The sequence below is a fragment of the Cuculus canorus genome, chromosome 3 (genome assembly GCF_017976375.1).
Source record: "Cuculus canorus isolate bCucCan1 chromosome 3, bCucCan1.pri, whole genome shotgun sequence".
Taxonomy (NCBI): domain Eukaryota; kingdom Metazoa; phylum Chordata; class Aves; order Cuculiformes; family Cuculidae; genus Cuculus; species Cuculus canorus.
Window position 1 is genome coordinate 111,202,941 of NC_071403.1, and position 21,779 is coordinate 111,224,719.

The 21,779-nt window shown below is 44.6% G+C and overlaps 1 protein-coding gene across 1 annotated transcript; it reads right to left on the minus strand.

Moving 5' to 3' along the window:
• Window positions 1–5,122: 5,122 nt before the first annotated feature.
• ODC1 (ornithine decarboxylase 1) lies at window positions 5,123–16,205 on the minus strand. Its single transcript, XM_054063388.1, has 11 exons — window positions 15,892–16,205; window positions 12,011–12,156; window positions 11,669–11,842; window positions 11,327–11,499; window positions 10,907–11,041; window positions 10,682–10,763; window positions 10,281–10,364; window positions 8,872–9,034; window positions 8,673–8,785; window positions 8,175–8,389; window positions 5,123–6,315 (listed from the first exon to the last, which is right to left on the minus strand). Exons 2-11 carry the CDS (start codon window positions 12,110–12,112, stop codon window positions 6,174–6,176), a joined length of 1,383 nt encoding a protein of 460 aa, XP_053919363.1. The 5' UTR covers window positions 12,113–12,156; window positions 15,892–16,205; the 3' UTR covers window positions 5,123–6,173.
• Window positions 16,206–21,779: the final 5,574 nt, after the last annotated feature.

The window sequence follows — 21,779 nt, forward strand, 5'->3', positions numbered from 1 at the left end:
GAGGAACATCCTCTCTTAGGTTGCACTCAGGTATAAACACCCCATTGGGGGCTGAAACCCCCATGGCACAAGCGGATTGAGTCCTACAGCACGTACCTCCTGGGGGGTCTGGTGAGCCAACCTGGCAGGGTGCAGCAGGAATTTCCCTCCCCCAAATCAGCCATCTCCACAGCAAGTTGGATTTTCTTTTGCTTTTCACTTTGGTCAGACGCTTTAATGGTTTAATGCGAATTTTGACAGCAGGGAAGTGGCACAATCATTGCTGAGAAATATTTGTTGAGCTGTTGCAGTGAAATGCTGTTGCTACTGATGAACTACAGTTAAAGTCAAGTAACAGGAGTTTTCAAGAAGGAATTTTTTTATCTAGCAACACAAAAGACTATTTTCTTCTTGTCCTCACAGTAGTGTGAGCAGCATTTCCGTTATCTTACTTAAAACTGCATCCACATTTTCCCATTCGAGCACTGCAATCCCATTTCTTGCAGAAGTGCAGACCTAGAGATAAATACCTTTTTTTTCCCCAGCTAGTGAGCTTAGAAACTCAATAAAAAAGGGTGACGCTTAAGCCCACTGAATGTCCAGATCCTGTGCTTCTCCCCAGCTAGGGGAGATTGCAAGGATCGATGAAAGAGCACCTGTAATTGCCAAGTACTTCGGGAATCCATCCTGCTGAGCAGCTACAGTTGCCCTTTCTCAGCTCATATGCGTGCTTCCTGCATTCCCAAGGTAGGTAGAGTGACCCTGCACTTCCCCACCAGTGACAAGATGGTGGTAGCAACCCAGCAGATGGTCTCTTTACATCACTGGTCTTCCAGTGTCTCTTCCTTTGCCTCCTTTGCTGAATTGCTGTGCAGCCTCGCTGTCTCTTGACTGTGTCTCTTGGCACAGTATCACAAACACAGGGTGAGCCAATTAGTCCTTTGCAAAGCACCCTAAGAACGTGAATTAAACAGTGCATAATTGAAAGGCACTTATTTTTTTTTTGTGTGGAAATACTGTGAGGGAGACTGGGATCAGCTCCCTAAAATGAGGGAGTGGGAGATGGAGGGTTGGTTTCAGTGTGCCAATGTTTTTGTCTTTAGGCAAAGACTAACAGACTGAGGAAAACTGTTCCTGTAGTATGAGCATCAAGAAACCCATGCAAATAAGTATCTAATATTAGTTGGAGTGTAGGGATACTTGCAAGACAACGTGGGCATACATGAGGCTGCAAGTGTGCGCCCTCGAGGGAGCTCCTTTCTTTAGGCAGTGCTCAAGCATTTGCCATTAATGTGGGTGGCCTCTCCTCACCAAAAAGGAGAGGATTCAAGGGCCCTCCAGTGTTCATGTCCAAAGCGCTCACGTTTGCATCAGTGTTCAGGCTCACACTGTTGAAGGGCAACAATGTTTTGGTGGCTGTATCCCTTCAACCACTCACCATCAACCTTCCAAAGTGGCACTGCTGTGGTTTAGCCGCTCTAAACACCTCCTGTATGCAGGGGACTACAAAGCTAGCAGAAACACAAAAGCCTGCAAAATATGAGTCTATACATGCTCTCTGTTCTCCATGTATTTTCAGGATAGTCGAAAGTATTTTAACTAGCTGAAGTTGAATTTGGATTGCAGGCATTTGTGACATGGGTACTGAAATCAGTCCATAGTCACTGAGATACCACCTGCCTTCAAACTGCAAAGAAAACCAGAGGATGTACATCAAAGCCAGTGACATGTCTCTAAATCAAATTACTTTCATTTCTTTTGGTACTGACCAGTGCTTATATCAAAAGAAAATTAAAATTCGTAATTATTATTGCAATGGCTGATGACCTTTCACTTTTTGACAAACAGTATATTTGTCTAAGCTCTTCTTGCAATCCTTGTGGATGTTGATTTTTTTTGTTTTGTGGGAGAGCTGGTTTTGATCTGGGAAGAAAGCTCTCCATTTCAGATTTACTGCAAATTGGTGCTGTGTTTAGCTGTAAAAGATAAGTTGAAATGACAGTCCTTGCTGGGGGTGAGGTCAGGGAAAGAAGAGCTCTGCCTTTAGCTCCGAGTTTGTTCGCAGGACCCTTGGCTCCTGTAGGTGGAGCTGCGGGATCCCTGCTCAGCGTTGCTCCCAGCTCCGGGTAGGTCTGCAGGCACAAATTAGGTGGCAGGCTTGCCTCTTCCAACGGCATTTGTGCACTGACAAAGTTTATTTGCGAGGCCTGTGTTGTAGCCTGCAAGTCAGCTGCTCAAAAATTAAATTGTGAGTTAAGTGCTCATCAGCAATGCAAGGTCAGTTTGTCCCAGAGCACACTTTGCCACTGGTATCTCGGTCCCCTCCGTGTCCCTTGCTCCTCTCAGTCTGCCCCCTCTACTTCATAGAATCATAGAATGGGTTGAAAGGGACCTTAAAGATCATCCAGTTCCACCCCCCCTGCCATGGGCAGGGACACCTCCCACTGGATCAGGCTGCTCAAGGCCCATCCAACCTGGCCTTGAACACCTCCAGGGATGGGGCAGCCACAACCTCCCTGGGCAACCCGTGCCAGTGCCTCACCACCCTCATAGTGAAGAAATTCTTCCTATTGCCTAGTCTAAATCTGTCCCTCTCCAGTTTGTACCCATTCCCCCTGGTCCTGTCCCCATAAGCCTTGATGAATAGCCCCTCTCCAGCTTTCCCGTAGTCCCCCTTCAAGTACTGGAAGGTCACTATAAAATCTCCTCACAGCCTTCTCTTCTCCAGGCTGAACAAGCCCAACTCTCTCAGTCTGTCCTCGTAGGGAATCTCCACTCCCATTAACACGTTCCCACCTTTTATTTTCCACCTGATGCAATTTCAGAGGACCGGTCTTTCTCAATTTTTTTTTTTGTATACAAAATTACGTTTGTACTAAAGGATGTCAGACGAACCCCAGCACAGGACATACATATGCACAATGAGACTTGTTTCAGGACCTCCAGCGGCTTCACCACTCAAGAAAGAGGAACGGGGTGACTAAAATCCATGTCCTCAGCTTGGGGTCTTAGTATTTGCCCCAGGTATTACTCTTTTTCCAAGAGTGATCCCAAGAGAACAACTACCACCATCACCAGTGCCAGCAAGAGGAGTGACTATTGCGGACATTGGAAGGAATGCCACACTTACTGCAAACAGTGAGGCATGCAGCACTGTACAGAGCATTGGTAGCAAGAAGCAAGCTCAAAGGCACAGGCTATTCTTGGCTCTAACTTTAATAATTGAGCTAATTATAGAAGACAGATTATGCTCATCTCTATTTCTCTGTCATGCAGCTCCTCCCCTATCAGGCAGGCTTGCTCCAGAGAGGAATAATTAAGATATGCAGTCAGAACAACTGGATTTGATCAATGAGCTTGGCAAAACAAAGCAAGACTTAAGGAAGGGAGGTCAAACTAAAGCACAATTCACTGCTTGCTTTGTTACATCTTTGCTGTCCTGCCTGGTGGTTCAGGAAACGTATTCCTTAGTTTGGACAACAGGTAATCCTCACCATAACCATATTACCGATTCCCGTCACTTGGGGCATTTTAAAATCAATTTAAAGGGCAGAAGTGAACCACTAGGTATGGAAGTCAGGAGCAGGATAGCTGTGACACGAAGAATATATACTCAGTGTCCCAAAGCCCAGAATACCTACTCAGCATAATCTAATTTAAAATGAGAAATTTGTGTTTGCTTAAAACACACCACTATTACTCTAAAGATTTATTTCTCCTGCAAGGGACTACAAGTCTGCTAACAAACCCTGCTGTTTACAGAAGATGCTCAAGAAGATCAGCAGTTCTTAAGCACTTGTTACTCTCATTAGATGTGGCTCACAGCACATGAGCTGATGAGTCTACAGCATATCTGCCATGGAAGAAGGTGGTAAAGAACTGAAGTTAACTACATCTCTTTTGGGGAGCATCCTAAGTAAATCAAAATGCTTATTGCATGTAACCACTGTCCTGGCCTCCAGCAGAGAGAAACAAATGGGTTGGTTTTTGTTAACAGGTTTGGTTTTAGGTTTTTCAAGAAACTAACTGACAGCTTGCCACGTTTCTCTCAGGGAAGCTTACTAATTAGCTTCCACAAGTGATTGCCTTCAAACTAGCTGTTGGGAGATGGTCTCCACTAACTGCAAGTAGAGGAAGCCAGACTGCCACTGGCCTACCAGGGCAAGAAAGTAGGCTCCAGCACCAGTTGCTACTGCAGATATCACGTAAGGTCTAACTATTGTGGGACTCCTTGCTGGCTTAACCATCCTCAGACTTCAAACACACAGGTTTAAAAAAGTAGCTACATCTCCTTTAGACAATTGCAGGTTTTCCAAGACTACTTTTTCTGCATACTAGTTGGTTTTTTTTTTTTTTTCCCCACAGTTCAAATGCACTTAGCTCTCACAGGGCAAGATTCACACATGAAATTGTTATACTATTAACATTTTGTTACCATTCATTACTTTTGCTTTCATGACAAGAATCACCAAGTTTCCACATGAATTTGTAAAAGCTAAGAATCACTCCTGGTTTGGATGTAGGTCTTTGAGATTAAGACTATTGCTCCTATATGTGTATGTACTGAAGTTTGGCTATTGAACTACACTGGTCCAAACAGCTGGCTGCTGCATTGCAGGAGAATAAAGGTGTTATTTCAATCACAAGCTTAAAGCTAGGAATAAAGCAGATAAAGAAATAAAAGTAATCACACAGGATGCTTCAAGAGAATCAGGAACAAGGTACTAATGCTTCTGTTTACCTTACTAGTTCAGCTAACAAAGAGCGTAGTCTCAGCCAAAAGCACAAAATAGACGTTAAACATCATCTTTTACAGCTGTGTGTAAGAAAACAGCTTTATTTCTCTTTTTGCTAGAGCCACATTTTCTATGAGCAATGCTGCCCTTTGAATGACCCTTTAAATTTTAACACACATACTAAGGTACCTTAAGCTCTACTTACTCAACATGTTAAGGTTCTCCTCTTTATGCATCAGGCATTTACTAAGGGATGCCTGCAGTCCAGGACTTTCTGGCAAATGAAACAGATCCAGATCTGTGACCAGGAACATTTTGCAATTTTAGTGCAACAAGTGGCAGCAAACTAGCATCAGGTTAAGCATAAGTCAGACTGCTCTACTGCAGTAAGCAGACTAATTTTACCACCAACACACCCTGTATTAGCTCCTACTATCTACTATGTATTGTGATCTACCATATTTAATCCAAAGTCAGAAGTTTAACAGGGTAGCGTGTATTTTCACGACATAAAATAAGAGCTTCCGATTGCATTGCATGCACAAAGGATGTTGAGCCCCACTCTCTTACCTATTTTGTGCTAAGACCCTAGGGCCACAAGCTTCATAGTAGTCATCACCTACTAGACAGCCACACAGTTTCAGCTTCCAAAGTTTTCCCATGACATTTAAATCTTTGCACACATAACAAGCAGCTTGTCAGTGGCACTCACACAGCCTGTGCCATAGTCTCTCCATCAATTGCCATCAGCCCTGGCCACAGCAGCTACAGAGTAACATCAATAAACAGCACTGCATCTAACTTTGCCTTACAGTTGCATAACATACGTTCAAACAGTGGAAGAAAGTGTGATTCCACAAGAATTCACACAGTATTTGACTTGTTGATAGTCAAGATTTTTCTAATCATCTATTAAATACACAGGTTAGTTTCCCTACCCACAAAGGGTTTCCTTCACTTCAGCAAGCTGGGAGGGCAAGGGTAAGGGAGGAGACAGTAATTGTATTATTCAATTATTAATAAGCTCTGGGCTTGCAGCACCTGCTCTGTCTTCATATACGCTATAAGATCTATCCACTACCAATTAATTTGCTACAGATTAAGCAAACACATGACCAGTTATTTCAATATACTTTATTTTAAAACAGGTAGGTCACAAAACACTAAGCTTAGCCCATTCTGCCATCCACAAGCTACAAATACTTGTTTGACAGTTGAGGGTCAGTCTTTAGTAGCATATGTGAAAAGTGAATAAAAATCCATATAAAACAATATTCAAATAGTTTCCATAGGAACACAGATAATTGTGACCCATCTCCTAGTCATTTTGTTGCATTTATGCCAAACCTAAACTTTAGAAAAAAAACCCACTTAAAAATTCTAGCAAGAATTAAGTTAATGGTCCCACAAATGCCCTAAATTCAATTACTAACCTTGCAGTTAATCACTAAATATTATCTATACATTAATACTAGCTGAAGCACAAGTTGCTGGATATTCAATTCCACTTTCCCAGGCACAAGAGAGAGGCAGACTAGCAACATCCTGCTCCTCTACTTCAGCTAGGAACCCTCGCTCCTTGATCTGCTGCATTAGTTGCCTAGAAAAAAAAAAAGAAAGAAAAGCAATAGTAAAAAAGTGTTTCACTACAATGTGCTGAAAAGAAGCTAAGCAAAGTACTTCTTTACTGCCAGGAAGCATGAAATGAACTTTTTTTTACTCTCCATCTGCAATGCAGAGATTATCACTACATTAAAACAAAAAACCCCAAATCAAAGCAGGGTCTCTACAGGTCATTTGTGGCTGGTACTTGCCCTAAAGCCCAACCAATACTAAGGTGCTTTCACTTCTTCTGGGCAAGATTTAGATCTGCAAACATGCACCTATATACTGTAGCTACATCTGTATACAATATGCTAAACATATCTAATGACTCATTAGTTCAGGATTTCAGACATATCATTAATTACCCCTTATCCCACACCCTCACATTCCTGGGTAACTCCAGTCAAGTAAAAGTATGGATGACAAACTAGGAATGTAAATGAGCTATCAGCAAGAACCACGTAACTTCTTCTGTAGTCAGTCAGACATTGTACTGAAAGACAAGCTCAGAAGAATTTCAGGTGACTGAGGTTTTGGACTTAAACTGTAGCAAGGCAAGAAGCTGTGCTACTACACGGCTCTCTATATGCTACCAGCTTTTACTCAGCCATATGTAGCATGCTTGTCCCTTAGCTTTCACAGTTATCAAGGCACAAATTTATACCTTTATATATGTAGATTACACTCTAAAAGCTTTTACCTGTGCTAGAAAGATCTGCACCACAACTTCATTGATACATCCCCCTCAGTTAAGGGCCAGCTTGCACCACAGAAATTTCTTGCCAAAATAGGAAATGCAGGAGGCCATGTAAGGCCGAAAGAGGGCTGCAGCCTTAGATGATGGTAATGTTTGCATCATTAAGCTCAGTGTGCCTCAAAATAACTATTCTATTTTAACAGAAACCCAGTAGTAGAGTGAAAAAGCTGATTATTCCCCTGCAGAGCTGTTTTTAGTTCAATTAGACACCAGTTTGGAGCCCTATGGGAAGAATGAACTGAACAATAAAAGCTTTGCTTATAGAGACAAGGCTAGTAAAACAATAGAGGAAGCTACAGCTTCTTATGGAAGCTATTCTGTGGTAGGAATTCCCCTGAACTTAAGCATTTCCAGTAAATTTGAAAGCAACTTGGTGGCAAAGTTAATCATGCTTTAGGGCAATACTGCCACCTAAATGCTCTCTGCCATTTTAGTAAGCAGACCTCAATACAGAGAGTAAGGGCGTCATCTTACAGAAACTCCACTTTTAAAGAAGACCAAATATGTTACACTTTCTTGCACAGAAGACCACCCACGTCACTTTAAACTAGTTTAAAGTTAAGGGTGCAGTTTCACAGTATTCTCATAACCAAGAAGCAGTCCTGCTTTCTTTACTTACCTGTTTAATAACTTCCCATGCAGATTTAGCATTCTGCATTAAGCAATGAGCCAGAGCTCAACCTAAACAAGGAACAGCTCTCAAACAGACAAATCATACTACAAAGCAGCACTGTTCAGTGTTTCTGTCTTCTGCAGTCAGGACTTCGCAAGCTAACAATTTTGAAGACAGTATACTATTAGAATTGATTGCCTGATCTCTAATTAGCGGTCACTGAAGCTAACTGTAAAAAATCTGTAATGAATCTGAAGACTCCTGACTCTACCTCTTTAAAAGCACCTCTCCTGGAATTAGATATATCAGAGAAATTCTATGCACACAGCAAAAAATCTTTAGAGGCAGTGCCTCCTTTCACACCACAAGAAGGTTTTCCAAGAGCTACAGCACCAAAACTCTGGCCCCTTTTAAGGGGCATGAACTATTCACTATAGTCATCTGTATCAAAGGCACTGATGGATCAAAATGCTTAATTACTAACCATGCAGGTCTTGACATCACATAGTGTATTGTTGGCCTCTGGAATCCATTGAAAGTAGAAGCAGCTGCAACAGTGTAGGCACCCATATTCTCAAACAGGATCCAGTCACCAACTTGTAACTCTGGCATGTTAAAACGCTCAACAATACGATCTAGGCCATCACACGTTGGTCCCCATATGCTGCAGGAATAGCAGCTGTCATCTGGTTTAGGCCGCTAAAGAAGAGAGTTGAGTATAATTAGACTATTAAAATAGAGCTCTGAAAAAAGTATCATCATTAGTATAGAATTCCACCTTGCAGGGTAAAGAAGTAGAGAAGGATCTGCAAAGCAGGTCTTCCCATTGGCTTTGAATTAATTCCACTGCATGCTTTTTAATTCAAACGCAAAATTCTAGTGACATGGAGAAAGTAGTGAGCTGAGAGGTAACTGCTGTGATGAAGATTCTCCTACATCCACAATACATGACTAGTAACGTGACACTTCTGAACAAGCATACCTTTTGCAGAACTGGTTTGACATGTGCATGATCATACAAGATGCAGTTGAACGATCCATAGACTCCATCATTCACATAGTACATGAGAGTTTTGTCATTTGCATCATCTTCATCTGGAAGAAATTGAGATACAGTAAGAGAATGCTTGGAAAGAAACGTACAGTTAGCTAGAAGCGAGATTAGGTCTAGATCTACATACCATCAGAACCTGTTTGCTCCTTTAACACAATTTTTTTGGCAATGATGTTGACTGCCAGAGTGAATGCTGATGCAACATAGTATCTTCCTGGCTCTGCAATAATATTTACTCCAGAATCCGAAGGAAAGTATTTATCCAGTGCTGGGTTGATTACACTTGTGATCTAGGGAAGAATCAGTTGCCAATGTTAGTACTTCAGCAGTTCCTCAGGTGCTATTTTGGAAGTCTGAGATGGTCAGACTTTCATGCTCACAACAATATACTGGTCGAGTGCATATTAACACACTCTAATCCCTAGTAACTCTCTTGCTTTATTTTCCTATTCAAAGTTTTGTTTGGGATTAAGTTTGGACAAAGCAACCAAAGCAGACATCACCTGCAGCTTAAAAACATAAACGACTAAACAGGTCCTGTTTAAATCTAAAAGGAATAATCCGTCCTAGACTCATTAAACCAGCATTCATCTCCATACTTCAATTTATTTTCTAGTCCACTTTTAGTTGTGCTACAATATCCCCCAGCTTACTACATCCTAAAAAGTCATCTCACAAGACCTCAAAAATACAGGCTTTGTCATCACCTTTGAAATTCAGTTGTTTACATCAACAGTTATTTCCAAGTTCTGAAGTTATCAGTGATTACTCAGCTGCCTCCAGCCAGGACATGACTGCATTAAGCCATGAAGCCCGATGACATTTGCTCTTGGTGCTTCATGTGAGCCAATATCACGTTAGAAGCCAGCCCTCATTAAGGGGCATCACAAGCAAGGCAACATTAGTCCACATCAGCAGTGGAAACACACTTTGTGTAACTTATTTGCCAACCCGTTGTGTAAGTAACGTCAGTTAACACCATGTTTGGGTAGACTGAAAAGTGCTCTGATAACACTGCTCTAAATGGAAGTCCTATTAACACCCAGCCATCTTGTCCGTTCTGAAAGCAGAACCATTTCTGTGTGAAAGTGGACTGACAATACTGATCAATTAAAAAAATGATCCAAAAGCTACTTATAAGCCAGATCAGACACTGATCTTCTTGATGGCAGCAAACTCTGACATTACAGGTTCAGGCCTACCTTTTTTACCCTATTTGAGAGCACTGCCAATCCAGATAGTGTGAAGCACAAGTTGAAAAAGTCCATGCCAGTAAGAATCAAGCTTGCAATTAAAACCTGCTTTACAAGTTTGATATCTCTGCATGTTTATGCAGTCATTTGGCTATGTATCTAATGGGCTCATTCACTTTTTAGTTTTCAGATTAAACTCCCTTTTCCTCTAAATTAAGTTTCTAAACAAGCAGGCAAGTTTTCTTACAAATGTATCTGCATAAAAAATAGAAACAAGATTTTGCTTAATCCAGAATAAGTCAAAAAAACTCTGCAAGCCAAGAAGTTCTTAACAAAGTTGTACCTCTTCAAATTTAAGCTTGACATCTTCAGAGCCAGGGAAGCCACCGCCAATATCAAGCAGATACATACTGAAGCCAAGCTCAGCCTAAAATGAGATTAATGGCAACACTGTCAACTGTTCTTAGTTTACATTACTTTAAGCTAAAATGATAAAGTCATTTTATCAACACCTGGAACACAGCTAACTCATTGTGTTCAAGGAACAGTCACTTTAGTTTGAACTGCCGGATTTTAGTGTATCTGTAGGTCAATTTTGCGGAACTGGTCAAGGTAAGCACAGTGACATCAAAAGTTCCAACAACATGCAATTAGAGGATTTTAACCCACTCACAGTTTTAAACCCGATTCAGTTTTGACAAAGGAGATGAGCATTAGTTGCAGAGAAAGTATAACTGTACTTACTCCCATATCAAACACACAGCGGGCATCAGAAATGGCTTGAACAAAGGTCTCTGGGTCTGTACATCCACTTCCAACGTGGAAACTAAAAAGATATAAAATATTAGTTATTCGGCAAATTAATCAAGAATTTTATATGAAATTGAAGTCACCATGTGCATAGGCATTTCTATGGTCAGGCAGATAATTTAAAGAGATCTTACTTAATATTTGATATTATCAACTCACCTAACTCCAATGATGGCAAGGTCAAGTTCTTTTGCACGCTCCAGAAGAAGTCTGCTAGTCTTAAGCGTAGCTCCAAATTTAACACTCAGACGACAAACTGCTTTGGAGTCATCAGTTGTAATGCGCAAGACTAACCTAGAAATAGAAAAAAAATGAGGGTTTAAGTTCCAGTATGAAAGAAATCATTATCAGGCAGGTATGACCTTAGAATGAGAATATACATATACAAGCTTTCCTATCTGTCTCTTCCATATGTGCCAGTAGGCTACAGAGGATGAGACTTCACTGGCTAGAAGTAGGTTTACTTTCTCATAATTTTGCAGCCTATCCTAACTAATGAAGAACAAGTTTCAGACAGCAGCAGATGTTTCCGTAACTTGGAACTCGGACAAGAATTATCAAACAATTAGCATAACTTACTTGGCTTTTGGATGGGCTCTTGCAACTTTCATTAGTTCTACTTCACTATCAAATGTCATCATCTGTACACCACTGCTGGCAGCATGTTTGATTTGAGATACTTGTTTGCAGGGATTTGCATATATTATTCGCTCAGGAGGTACACCAATGCTCTGTACCAGCTGTATCTCCATCTGAAGAAATAATAGATTACACTTGTGAAACGTATTTCTAGACAGACAACTCAAACTAATCAGTACAACAAAAGTAACACCGCTTGGTTATGCTTAATCTTATATGAACGCAGCTTGTGAAAGTGAATATATACTAACATCACAGATCAGAACACAGTCAAGATCTTACCTTACTGGCACAATCAAATCCAGCACCGAGAACAGCAAGTGTCTTCACTACAGCTTTGCTGTCGTTACATTTTACGGCATAGAAGGGAGTTACCCGTGGAAGGGCTTTATGCCATCGCACGTGCTTCTTTACAATGTCCCCGAGGTCAGCAACATAGAAGGCATCTTTATCATCCTAGAGCAAATACACACGTTAAAGCTACAAACAATGGATAACAGGATAAGCCTAGAGGTCAGCATTTGAGAGGAGACTGCCCTGCAGAAGATATGCAAAGACAACTTGTTCCAGTAGTTCATAAATTTGTGTCATTACGTAATGCAGCGATTTTCCTATCATACTTACAGAAGATGACACTTCATTTATTTTTTGGTCAAGGATATCCTTGGCAGTAAAGCCTTCGTCAAGGAAGGTGAATTCAAATTCTTCATTGCTGAAGCTATTCATGATTTCCGAGATTTCAGGTTTATGTGAAAGGATTCAATTACAAACTGTTGATTAAAAAAAACAAACAAAAATCAAAAACCAAACAACACTTGTTAATTCATTTAAATTCATACAGTTTACATTCGCTACTTCATTTAAATTCATATAGACATTATATGATCAGTACATTGCGGGCATATAGTTTACAATTATACTATTCCTACAGTGATCACTGTATTAGTGGCAGAGATTAGGAATTTACATAGATAACAGATAAACTTTAATCAGAACCAAGGAGGCACTCCACAAAATCCTGTTAGCCTGAAGGCAAGTCCTCTGTACACTTGCTGTGCAATGTACTAAAGCTATTAAGTTTCCGCTGTCTCTTCCTTCAGATCCACATCGGAACTGTGGACATTATGGCTAGCGGCAGCATCAAAATACTTACCACTTCTTTTTAACATTTCTTAAGCACTAATGTAGCTCACCAGTTTCTGGGAAGAGGGCTTGTGTTACTACAGACAGAATTTGAGGATGTTACTGACTTCTGAACAGTAACAACTGTCTCTAGCTCAGAGCCAGTTGAATATCTGGATTGTCACTACAGTTCAGACTACACACAAACCAGTCATGAGATAAGAACTCTCCCTGAAGTTGCTCTGTTGGTGGTTAAAGCTTCCTTGTCCTACCCATGATCTTCAGGCTACCCAAAAAGAAAACCTCAGCTTTCAGGAGTGGTAGATACATACTAAAAGAGTAGTTTGTAACTGTGATCTGCAGACAAAATCTTCGTCATTCCAATTAACACTTCATAATAAGATTTTACAACAGTCCAAAACAAGTCTTCATTGTTAACAGAAGTCTCACAGCCAAGTACAAGTCTCAGAGAATCAGAACTAAAGAGTTCATATTCCTCTACTGTCCAAGACCTATGAAGCCCATGGCAAAGTATATGGATAATTCTTTCACTGCGTAGTCCAAATAGAGACTGACAGTCTACCCCATTAAGCTGTGAACTTGAGCAGAAATGTGTGCTACCTTTTAAAGGCCTCAGCATTGCAAGTGACTCCAAGGGAAGATACAGTTTCACACAACTGGGTCCAGCCTTCAGCCTTCTCTCAGCATTTTTTCTTTTACACTCAATCTAGTCATACAGATTTGGATCAAAGATGATGCAACTTCAAATTTTTTCACTAATCTTTAGTGACATCAATGTTCCCTCTATTTTCTAGAAGGCTGGCTACAAATGATATGAAACATAACTTATGCTTTATAGCTGTTACAGATGAACAAGATTCTATGACCAACAGAACTAATTCCATACATTGAGGACACCAAACTCCACTACACTTCACCTACTGAATGGCTTTAAAAAGTCAGTTTTTATGCAACCCCATTTCCACCTACAGAAACATACGGCACCTGAACTGTCAGTGTCAAGAGGTACTACCCATTTCTTTTATCATTTCTCACTTAGAGATGAACTAGATTTGAGATTCAAACTAGATTAAGCTTTAACTCTAATGAAATAAAACCCAACAATCCCCCCAGACTCATTCTCCCCCTGCTCTCATTCACATGCAGCGTTAATTCTCCCAGAAGCTGGATTAAAGTCTCGTCTTAAAAGCCTCTTTGAAAGGACCTTAAGAAACAGCAAATTAAACACTTCTCAGGAAGCTGTTTCTAAAGAGAAGCTGTATCTTATTGCAGGACAATTTCAACAAGATGTTGCAGCTTTGCAGGAAGCAGTTCAGCGACTTCTAGCTGTGGTTAACAGAAGTTAACATCATCACCAAGAATTTAGTTTATCCTCCCTTCTGCAAAGAGCTACACAAAAACCCTTTTTCTATTAACCTCAAAGCAGAATTACTTTTGCTGGCCACAGAAGACTTTGTTAAGAAGTTCTTGCAGGCTTTCCATCTCCACCTTATTGCACAATTTTAACTACAGTGTAATTACACAGAATGTAGACAGAATCTGATCCTGTATACAGATATTTTTCTATGTGGACTGCATGGAAAGTGTCTTCAGCTTCCCAGAAGAAAGGCAACTTGTGCCGATTTAGAAGCTGCTCTCCAGAACATTCCCTTATTCAGCAGCTGTATTTAGACACAGCTGAGTCATGCCTGCAGGCTCTGCACTCAAATACCAAAGCTGCCTCCAGAAAGGGTACCCGGGGCTCTCCTGGCCCTGGAGTTAGTAGTGGCAGGGAAGGAAACCTTTCTGCCCTGATCTCGCTGACAGCCTTTCTCCCTGTAAATCCATGCAGTCCCTCAGCTGAGCCGGCTACTCAGCTTGGGTTGTGCTGCTGGGCAAGGACCTCTGCAGTTTCTGATACTTGGGGCTTACTGACGAGAAGCTCAACATGAGCCCACAATGTGCGCTTGCAGCCCAGAGGGCCACCCGTGTCCTGGGCTGCACCAAAAGAAGCGATGCCAGCAGAGTGAGGGAGGTCATTCTCCCCCTTCACTCTGCTCTCATGAGACACCACCTGGAGTCCTGCGTCCAGTTCTGTAATCACCAACATCAGAAGGATACAGAGGGACTTTTTACAAGGGCATGTGGTAATAGGATGAGGGGAAATGGCTTTAAATTACAGGGGAGAAGATTTAGATTAGACATGAGGAATAAGTTCTTCACTACGAGAATGCTGAGGGACTGGAACAGGTTTCCCAGAGAACTTGTGGCTGCCCCCTTCCTGGAAGTGTTCCAAGAACAGGTTGAATGGGGCTTTGAGCAACCTGATCCAGTGGGAGGTGTCCCTGCCCATAGCAGGGGAGTTGGAACTGGGTGGGCTTTGAGATTCCTTCCCGCCCAAATCATTGTGATACCAAGGCTTCCCAAGCACACATCTCAGTGTACCCCGGGGGATACCTTTACTAAAGCTTGGCTTTCCCACAGCCTGGCCCTAACACCAAGGCCCTCAGGGCAGACAGGAAGGGCTCCTAAGGGTGATCCATGGCGTCCTGAGCCACGTTCCTATCACAGAATCATAGGATGGTTTGGTTTGGAAGAGCCCATAAAGCCCAATCAATTCCAACCCCCTGCAATGAGCAGGAACACCTTGCACAGAATCAGGTTGCTCAAATCCCCATCTAACCTGGCCTTCAACACCTCCAGGGATGGGGCAGCCACCATTTCTCTGGGAAACCTGTTCCTCACCACCCTCATTGTTAAGTCTCTCTTCCCAATGCTCTAAGACATACCCAGAGCCTATTCCAGGTTGGACAACCCCTGTTCTCCCAACCTGTCACAAAATGGCTTGGACTAGAAGGGTACACAAAGCCCATCTAGTTCCAACCCCTTGCCATGGGCAGGGACACCTCCCCCTGGATCAAGGTGCTCAAAGCCCCATCCAACCTGGCCTTCACCAGCCCCAGGGATGGGGCAGCCACCACTGCTCCGGGAAACCTGGGCCAGGGGGCCTCCCCACCCTCACAGGAAAACGTTTCTACCTAAGATGTCATCTCATTCTCCTCTTTTGCAGCTTCTCAGTCCTGGGAGGCTGCTCTAAAGTCTCCCTGGAGCCTTCTCCAGGCTGGACAACCCCAACTCTCTCAGCCTGCCACAGAACGGTTTGGGTCGGAAGGGACCTCAAAACCCATCCAATTCCAACGCCGTGCCGCGGGCAGGGACACCTCCCAGCGGGTCAGGCTGCTCGCTGCTCCTGACACGTTCCTGCCTCTCCCCACCTCGGCGGCCCCGCTCCCAGCCTGACCCGCGGGTTCCCGGGGCAGCCGCGGCCCCGGTCCGGCGCACACGTGGCTCCGCGCCGGCCCCTTCCGCCCCGTTCCTCTCACCTCGCCCCCGCCCGGGCAGCGCTGCTGGAGCCGCTGCTGGAGCCGCTGCTGGAGCCGCTGTCGGAGCCGCCGCTGCCGCCGCCTCCTCCTGGTGCCGGTGCTGGGAGCGGGCTCGGCGCTGGCCGGAGCAGCGGGGTGAGCGCAGCGGGTTAAGCGCAGAGAGCGGGACAGCCGCGGCGCACAAAGCTCGGCCGCCGCCGCGCTCCTATTTATAGGGCAGCCGGCGTCGCTGTGGCAACGCACCAGCTCAAACCAGCCCCGATCGGCTGCGGCCGGGCAGGGACGTTGGGGCAGCCGCTATTGTGACGTCGGCGGCGAACATGCGCGGCGGAAAGTCACGCCCCCTTTCCCGGTAAGCCACGCCCACTCCTTACGCCCAGCCAATCCCCGGGCGCCACTGACGCCACGCCCACTCCTGACACGCAGCCAATCACCGGAAGCTAGTGAAAGCCCCGCCCACTTGTGACGCCACGCCCATTCCATGACATCACCCTGACGACCAGCCAATTGCCGGGCGCGTCGAAGCCCCGCCCATCCCCGAAAGCCCCGCCCACCCTAGTCCTTGCTGTGTGATGAGCATGTCTGGTCTCTGCAGCGGGGACCACCCTCTTCGTGCCAGCAGGTGCACGAAAATCTCTTCCCCGGCCCTCTGCGTGGCTGCAGGATGGGCAGGGCTCCAGCTGCAAAGGGATGCTTCGGGCAGTTGCCGGAGAAAGTAGACACTGAGCCACGGAACCCAGAGCATCACCCATGTGGCATCGGTGGGGGAGTGTTTGTCCCCCCCAAAGCCATCCCGTTTGGTGGCAATCGCAGCCCCTGTGGTTCATGTGTCGGTGCTGCCTGCTGCCTCCATCCCTGCCTGCTGAGCGTGTTATCCAAACCATTTGTCATAAATCTGATCATCTTTTTTTCCTCTACCTTTGCTCTGACACCGCTGGAAGGTTATTTTGTCTCCCTGTGCAGTGGCTTGTTTAAAAAATGAGCTTTGGGGGAAGTTGTAAGCAGGTAAAAATTACACACTGCTGTTAACCCATTCCCGTTTTAGCCCTGGAGTGACTGTCCTTCCCACCCTTGTCGCGATGGGTGCTTTCTGCCCATCTCTTTAAAAGCCTCAAGTCTTAGCCGGTGGTAGATGCAACCCCACAGGGACCGAGTCCCTGTCCTGTCCCTGTTCATGGGAGCTCTAAAGGATGGGTCTGCCTTTGCCATGCCAAAAAGAGAATTTTTACACCCTGCCAGCTCTGGGGCATTTGTAAGAAAAGCAGAAAACCTTTCTGCAGCCCACACTGCAGGATGGAGCTCAAGCCACTCCTGCTCCCAGTCTTCAAATCACTAGTGGCCGTTTTAATTAAGAGCTAATGGAGGGCCATGGCTTGTTGAAGGCAGAGTGGTTTGGTCAGCCTCTGCCCTTCTGCAGAGCTGGCAGGTGGGCATCATGCCACAGGGAAGACCCTTAGCCTTCCACGGGGAAAGGTGATGGGGAACACTGGCCGCTGCAGGGGGTGGGATTCTCTTGTGGATGTACCAACAAGGCTGCAGTGCCCTCAGAAGTTTTATCCTCCCATCCCTTCCACTAAGTCCAGCTGGAAAACCCATAATGTTTCAGACAAAAGTGGATCAATGGGATATCCTTGTACCCCTCAGCCACCCCAGCTGCCGGAGCTGGGATGGGGGGCGGGGAGCAAGGCTAAGGCTGCACCAGAATCCCTTGAAGGAGTAAAATAAGGGAAAACACCAAGATCAAGCAGATAAGAAACAAAAGGCAAGCTGGGCCACAGCCAAAATAAATGTCTGGGGACAGAGCTGGCTTTGGTTAAAATTATGAAATGAAAGAAGAAACAAAAGCTGCCACAAGATTTTCAAGAAATATATTTAGTGTGCGTGCATGTGGCCACACATAGGCACAAATTCGGGAAGATTTTCTGGATCACAGCAAGCAGGCAGTGGGGAAAGCCATCACAGCGTGTGGCATCCGTATCATCTGGTCTCCAGGGCACTACCTTCCCTGAACAGCTATTCCTGTCGCTGCATGAGTGTTGCCTGTGCTGACATAACTCATCAAAAGCCCAGAGGAGTTTCACACCACTTCCCCTGGCAGTTAACAAGACATATCACAGGGCTTGTGAGCCTCTGGATTTGGCTTCATGGGATAGGGATAGTGGCCAGCACCTGGCTTCAGCCCTCTACTGCATCCCCTATACTGGCTGTCATCTTCCCTCTCCCCTTTTACCCTCCAGCTGGGTCTGGAGGAGAGCCCATGGCTCCATCCTCACTGGGTCAACTGGCCTTAGCTGGTGCAGGAGCGCAGGCACTGGTGGGAGTGCATCAGCACTGGTCAAGTAGGAATGTGAGATGACATGGAGCCATATCTGAGCCTGGGAAGCAAAGGCAGAGATCAGCTGGTCTCTGAGCAAAAAGAGGCATCAAGAACCACTCTAGGGTGTGATTGTCCAAGGAACTGATGCATGCATTAGCTGCAAGTGATTAATAGTGAAGTTATACCAGCTTCTCAAAAGAATAGGATTACCAAAATGTTTTATCCCGCTCCCAGATTTTGTCTCTGGGGGCTCCTTGAGAGCTGCTGGTGGCAAGGGCTGACTGTGAGGGGCACAACGTTTGCAGGGAGGGAAGGGGTCTGGCCCTGGATCTCCGTGCTAGGAGACAGCCAAGGACAGCCTTCAGGCACATCAGGTGAGAGCAAGGAAGCACATCCTTTGCTGCCTGTTTTCTGGCTAATGCCATGAGAGTCTGGCCAAGCTGCTCTGAAGGGTGTGAGGAGCTGCACTGGTCCACGGGTGACAGAAGTAGAGCAGATCCTGGGTCTGAAGAGCTGGGAGATGCTCCTGCAGCTCCTTGCAAGTTGCTGCCAGTCTCCAACTACCTTACATAAAGCAGCTGCGTGGGCCAAAAATGTTTTCCAGAAGAGGGCACTGGAAAAGCATATGTTGGCAGGAGAGTGTGACCACATCTTCCTGATGTTTCCCCTCCTTACTTTCTCTCCAAGCAGGGCCTTTGTTGCCATGGAGGGACAGGGGATGGGGAGGACTGCCCTTTAGCTGTGGGTGTCTTCTGCATTTTGCAGCAGCAGTGACTTGGTGGTCCCCAGTCCTGCTGAGTGATGAGTCTCCCTGCTATTGCAGACCTCCGAATTTGGGAGTAGCTGGAGCCAAACCCCAGCTTCCCACAGCCACTGGCCAGGTGGTGAGAACTGCCCGCTGGGAGAGGAATGGGCTTCCTGGCCAGCACCATCACAGCAATTGGAGGAAACTTCGAGGTAACACCTGACATTTCTCAACTGTTTTCTTTCCCTCCGAGGGTCTTTGCACTTTGTAAGAAATTAAGCCTTGTGACAGCTTGTAATTAGTACCTCTGCTTTATGGATGAAAACGTGGCACAGAGTGTGATTCTGTGATTTACGCAGGACCACAGACAGTAAAATTCCTATTGAGAGGTGCCAAGCCATGGACCTATGCAAGGTGGAAACCCTCTACAGCCTGTGGGTTGCAGGACATGTCCATGGGGGACTCCCATGCGACTACCTCTGGTTCCCTTGGGGCAGCAGCTCCTCACTGCCTTTTTGTTGTCTATGGCATGAACGGAAAAGCTATAAATTGCCCCTGTGATTCAAAAAGGCCATTAGAGCAAACAGTGTATTTCCAGGCTACATTTTTGCTATCCTTTATTACAGATTTTCTAGGCATTTGAATGCCGTTTCTTGCCACTCAGTGCTGCAAATATGATGTTATATGTTTTTTTTTTTTTGTCAGAGCAACAAACTAAAATAGTTTCTTGCAGTGGCAAAACTAAAGGAGATGAAGTGATTGAAAGTCATGTGAAGTGACTGAAAACCTTGTGAAGTGAATGGAAAGCTTTACTTTGCAGCTGAACATCAGAAATGCTTACGATTCTGTTTTCTAACTTGCCTTTTTTAGGAGAAAGTCAGCCCAGTATGTTCAAAACGAGTCATTCACACTCACACACATGCTATGTGGTGAAGCACATAACTCTGACATTACAGCACCGGTTTGTGTCTGAGGCTTTTCCAGTCCTTCACATTTACAGATTTGAGATAAAAAAAGAAACTGAAGAAAGCCAGTGCTCTCATATGCATGTCGTTAAAGATATTTGATACTGCAAGATGTTTGAGTAGCATCATCCTCTGCATGAGCTCCGCACCCAGCAGAGGTGAGCCAGATCATAAGATTTGGCTCTAGCATTTGTTATATTTAATACATAGACTCTATAAGCAACGTATAATGGACTTTTTAAATATTTGAATCAATTCTTCATCCTATCTTGGTCGTGCCAAAGACAATGCCCAAATTCCCTGAGAGTTAGGAAGAGTGAGAACAGCTCTTGCAAACTTTTGAGAATTACCTTGAAAACCAGTCAGTCTGTACTGTGGAGAAGAGACCGTGGAAGTGACAGACTGATTTTGTGTGTGCAGCCAGCAGAGCACTATTTACACCAGAACGTGGGGAGGCAATGGTCAGTCCTTCTGGCACAGCACTGCGGTGTTCAGACCGTAGATCACGTCTCTCTCGTAGAGGACTGTCTTCTGTCATGACGAAGGCATTGCTGAGACAAGGGGGCATCTTCTGTGCACAGCATTGCTGTCACACATAATTTAGAGCCAGTTTCTGAGCCCTCCATGGGCAAGACCTTGATTTACTCCAGAAGCAGCCTCAGAGTTTGAGTGGGTTTCAGGTTTTGAGTGAGGAAGCATTCTGTGCTGGTGAAGCTATTAAGTGTCACAACAAACGATGACCACTGATGATGTTGGTGCTGGATATGACCCCTGTATGTGTCTTGTGTGGCACATGCTACAGTGGCCACTCAGAGGAGAGATCACTCTTCAACGTGGAGAGCAGCAGCAGGACCTGAAATAGGCCATGATTTGTAGAAATGAATGCTTTGAAATATTGGTCCTTTCTTTAGTGGCTAAGATCTCTCTCCTGGATCAAATCTCCAGGTGTTGTGCAAGCACAGTGAGGCTACGGCTGTTCCAGCAAACTCACAATTGCTGGTGGGAAGTTCAGTGTTCACCATGAGGAGGCAGGGCTTGAAGCAGATAGTGACATGTTGGTGAGCACAGCCCAGTCCCTGAGACTTTGCCTGTTCATGGTGCACATATTGATATCACTCAAAAAAGTTTATGTCCTGAGTAATGTATGTCCCAGTGCAGAGCTCTGAGTGTACACTAAAGCTTTCTGATAAAAGTAAGGATCACTGGGAAGCTCAGTGTCTTGGTTTTAACTGCAGCCCTCTCTTCCTCTGATTTTTACTATCTTCAGGTAGACAAATGACAGGAACACGTAGGACATCTTCCTCTTCTGGTAACACAAAATCTAAGAAATTTATCAGAAGTTTCTTAGGGTTTATGGCAGCATTAGTCTTCAGTTATCATCTCTGGTAGGAGCAATCAATAATGTGAAGAGTAGAAGGGAATATATTGCGTAGTGCATAAAATCAGGACCCAGAGCATTCAGAGGAAAAGAGAGACAAGTATAAAATGTAGAAGATTCTAAATTCTTGTCACAGTTTAGCTCTGGCCTGGCCAATTTCCTCAGCTAAAACTGAAGAGTTGGACTCCCAATTCCCTTCCCCTCATCCCCCACTCCCAGGGAAAGGGAAATGAAAAGACTTGTGGGTTGGAAACTAAAACTACAGCTTTAACGAAACAACAATAATATAGCAAAATATATACAAATATGTGAAATCGCTCCCCCACACTACCTCTTGATGACTATACATCACCCCAAATGCTGGAGAGCAGCCACGAGGGAAAGGGTCCAAGGTTAGGAGGAAGGTGGACTCAGGACCTGGATTCAGGAATGCATATGTCCGAAATCAGGGACAAAAAGACAAAGTCCTCACTGGATATCGGC

What these genes read in the sequence shown, in the direction of transcription:
- ODC1 (XM_054063388.1), bottom strand. Translation starts at nt 12,112, where the DNA reads ATGAATAGCTTCAGCAATGAAGAATTTGAATTCACCTTCCTTGACGAA. An exon ending in GATTTGATTGTGCCAGTAAG is followed by an intron (nt 11,500 to 11,668) that starts GTAAGATCTTGA and finishes TTATTTCTTCAG; the next exon opens with ATGGAGATACAGCTGGTACA. An exon ending in AGAGCCCATCCAAAAGCCAA is followed by an intron (nt 11,042 to 11,326) that starts GTAAGTTATGCT and finishes TTCTATTTCTAG; the next exon opens with GTTAGTCTTGCGCATTACAA.